The 3,549-nt window shown below is 45.8% G+C and overlaps 1 protein-coding gene across 1 annotated transcript in view; it reads left to right on the top strand.

Moving 5' to 3' along the window:
- The first annotated feature begins 1,055 nt into the window (after positions 1-1,055).
- CCDC32 (coiled-coil domain containing 32) overlaps positions 1,056-3,549 on the top strand; it is an 11,932-nt gene continuing 9,438 nt past the window's right edge. The window contains exons 1-2 of the mRNA XM_012806323.2: positions 1,056-1,106; positions 3,166-3,421. Of these exons, the coding sequence (XP_012661777.2) occupies positions 1,104-1,106; positions 3,166-3,421 (259 nt within the window). The 5' untranslated portion in view covers positions 1,056-1,103. The remainder of the gene's footprint in view (positions 1,107-3,165; positions 3,422-3,549) is intronic.

The following is a 3,549-nucleotide window of genomic DNA, read 5'->3' as shown; positions in this document are numbered from 1 at the left end:
TATCCCCTGAAGGATATCAAAGGTTATCTCCTTAAAACAAACACCCCCAAACAGAGGCCAAGCAGTGGCTTGTGCCTGTAACCATAGCACTCTGGGAGGCTGAGGCGGGTGGAGGCAGTGGATTGCTTGAGCTAACCAGTTCCAGACCAGCCTGAGAAAGGGCAAGACCCTGTCTCTAAAAATAACTGGGCGTCATGGAGGTGTGTCTGTAGTCCTAGCTACTCCAGAGGCTGAAGCAAGAGGATTACTTGAGCCACAAAGTTTGAGGTTGCTGTGAGCTATGACACCACAGCACATTGCTGAGGGTGACGAAGTGAGACTCTGTCTCAAAAAAAAAAAAAGTTTCTGACGCAGACTTGTTACAACCACTCTCTCCTTTTTGTACTCTGACCACACTTCCATCATATCCTTTAAAACTCTTTGATGTTATTTGGTAACTTGTCTGCCACCATAGTGGACGTCCTACTACTCCTAAGCTGTAAGCATCACTGGGACCCATACCAAGACTTTATGTGTTCTGATTTTTCACGCTTAACATAATGCCTACAACAAGGAGTTTAGTATCCACTAATTGAATGAAAGTAAGTTTTATAACTTGGTGAATGGGACGAGGGTCTCTAGTTAGAGTAAGAAAAGAAGCCATCAAAGTACTCTAAATTGAATAGTGAAGAGGTGAAATTTTTAGAAACTAACACAAGCACAGAGAATTGTCCAGGAGATGAGCTTGCTCTGGAGACGAAGAAAAGCCAAAAGTCTTGGTAACTGGGCTGTCGGATTCAAGTAAAGGTAGAATGAATGGAGGGCTAGAATCCAGGATCAACAAGGAGCCAAGTGGCCCTTGAGAGGGGAGCGGCAGGGGCCAGGACCGGTGACTCCACGGTTTCCCGGCAACCATAGCCCCGCCCACCGCCTCCCGTCTCAGCATTCCTCACTTCCTCACCCTGCGAGCTACACTCGGCCAATCGGCACACACAACATCGGTGGATCTGGCGGTAATTGGAGGGCTCCTGGGGTTCGTCACCCTGAGACTCCCGCCCCTGTTTCTTCCTGGCTGCCGGCTGCTGAGCTGAGCTGAGCGTTTGCGGGCTGCTGGGCTGGCTGTTATGGTAGGTGAGGAAGGGCAGGGGTACCCAGCGCTTGGAATTCCCCACTCTGCTCTGACCCCAGAATATCAGAGCGGCCTTGGGACCTGATTCGTTCCGCCCAGCCAGTCCTTGAGACCGTAGCGACTGAGGCTTGGGGTCTGGACAGGGTTTCCTGCGCAATTCTGGACGCCCTTGTGAGCGCGGGGACGCGGGGCTCCGGTGTGACCAAAGTTTTGGTTTGGGTGAGTTCAGAAGACTTCGGTTGGGGTTTCATTTTAGTCTCTGACATCGACTCACCTAGGGCCGCTGTGACATATCTGTCCCTTTTACTTCCGGGCCTTCGTGTTGGTGTGTTCTGTCTCCTGGAATTATTTACATCTTGCCTCAGGCAGCCTTCTTGATCTCTAAGGCCCCTCTTGAAAGAGTCACTCTATACAATAAGCCTAGATAGTTATTAAGGTCCCCAGGCTCTATGTGTGGCCTTCTCACCTATCCCTGCTTGGGCTGTTTTCAGTATACTGTATTTTCCAAACATGTAGAATAATATTGGGTAAAAGCATGGATTCTGGAGCAGCACAGGTCCGATTTAAAGTGCCCTTGAGTAAGTTGCCTTTCTGATCCTCAGTTTCTTCATCTGCAAAATGGTGAAAATACCTAACCTTTGGTGTTCCTGATTATTAAAACAAGAACATGAGGCATATAGCCCAGCTTCTACATAACAATGAGCACATGATCCTTGCATTATGACAGTATTCTCTGACAGATACTTTTCACCAAGCCGTGCTTTTACTATTTTCATACATGTGGAACTGTGAAAGACCTTTTGTCTATGTTCTGTGTCAGTAGAACATAGACAAAAGGTCTTTTTTAATTGGCTGAGGATATAAGGCTGTTGTGTTTTGGAGATCTTTGGAGAAAAGTGCAGGCATTGGGAACACATTGGGAACGTCCTAGAAATTCCATTATTTGTGGGCGTTGTGGGCTGGGCCAAATATACATAGCATAAAGTCGACCATTTTACCATTTTCCTGTGTATAGTTCAGTGGCATTCACAGTGTGGTTTAACAATAACCACCATCCATCACGAGAACTTTTTCATCTCTCCACCTGTTACCCATTGAACAATAACTCTCCATTTCCCCTCTCCCCATTTCTATTTTCTATATATAGGAATTTGACTGCTCTTTTACATATATACATTTTATATATATATATATATTTTTTAAGAGACAGAGTCTCAGTTTGTCACCCTTGGTAGAGTGCCGTGGCGTTACAGCTCACAGCAACCTCCAGCTCTTGGGCTTAGGTGATTCTCTTGCCTCAGCCTCCCGAGTAGCTGGGATTACAGGTGTCTGCCACAACACCCAGCTATCTTTTTGTTGCAGTTTGGCCAGGGCCAGGTTTGTGCTTCTGTGTCTGGCTTGTAGGAATTCCATTTTTAAAGACAAACTTCATTATGAAAACAACTTGAGTGCAGAACCAGAAGAGGAACCCAGTTGTCCTCCTGTCATCTTTTTTCTGTAACATATGAATCTGATAGAAAATGTTAAGTTTTTGTTTTGTTTTGAGACAGAACCTCAAGCTGTTGCCCAGGGTAGAATGCTGTAGCATCATAGCTCACAGCAACCTCCGACTTCTGGGCTCAAGCAATTCTCCTGCCTCTGCCTCCCAAGTAGCTGGGACTACAGGAACCTGCCACAATGCCTGGCTATTTTTTGGTTGCACCCATCATTGTCTGGCGAGCCCAGGCTAGATTCAAACCTGCCAGCTTAGGTGTATGTGGCTGGCACCTTAGCTGCTTGAGCCACAGGCACCAAGCCAAGAAAATGTTAAATTTTGTTATAAGAAACTTCTTTTTTTCTTTTCTTTTTTGCAGTTTTTGGCCAGAGCTGGGTTTGAACCCGCCACGTCTGGCATATGGGACCAGCACCCTACTCCTTTGAGCCACAGGTGCCTCCCTATAAGAAACTTCTTAAAAGCCTATTACCTTTCTTCAGTAGGTAAACCAATATCTGGGGACTGCATACTTTTACTGTATCCTTGAAGCTAGTCCTTACTCACTTGAGCTTCTGTTTTCTAGCTCAGATTCCAAATGAAAATGTTTGAGAGTGTTGATTCTACAACCACAAGATCTGGGGGGGATCTCTGGGCTGAAATATGTTCCTGTCTGCCAAATCCTGACCAGGAAGATGCTGCCAGCAATGCCTTCTCGGACTCGTTTGTGGATTCTTACCCTGGTGGTGAAGGCCAAAGGGAAGCAGCAGACTTTGCTGTCCAGCCGGCTATAAAGCCCTGGGCTCCCTTGCAGGATTCAGAAGTGTATTTAGCATCTCTAGGTAAGTTAGATGGCTCTTTCTCTCTCCTTTTTTTAATCAGAAGCTAGTGGTTTTAGGGAAGCTTGTTGAAGTATTGAAGTTCTATTACATCAGACTTGATTTCCTTTTTTTTTTTTTTTTTTTTTTTT

The sequence above is a fragment of the Otolemur garnettii genome, unplaced genomic scaffold (assembly GCF_000181295.1).
Source record: "Otolemur garnettii isolate 467f Iridium unplaced genomic scaffold, OtoGar3 scaffold00050, whole genome shotgun sequence".
NCBI classification, from domain to species: Eukaryota; Metazoa; Chordata; class Mammalia; order Primates; family Galagidae; genus Otolemur; species Otolemur garnettii.
Note: the sequence above shows the minus strand (reverse complement) of the source record. Positions and strands in the feature narration are given on the sequence as shown.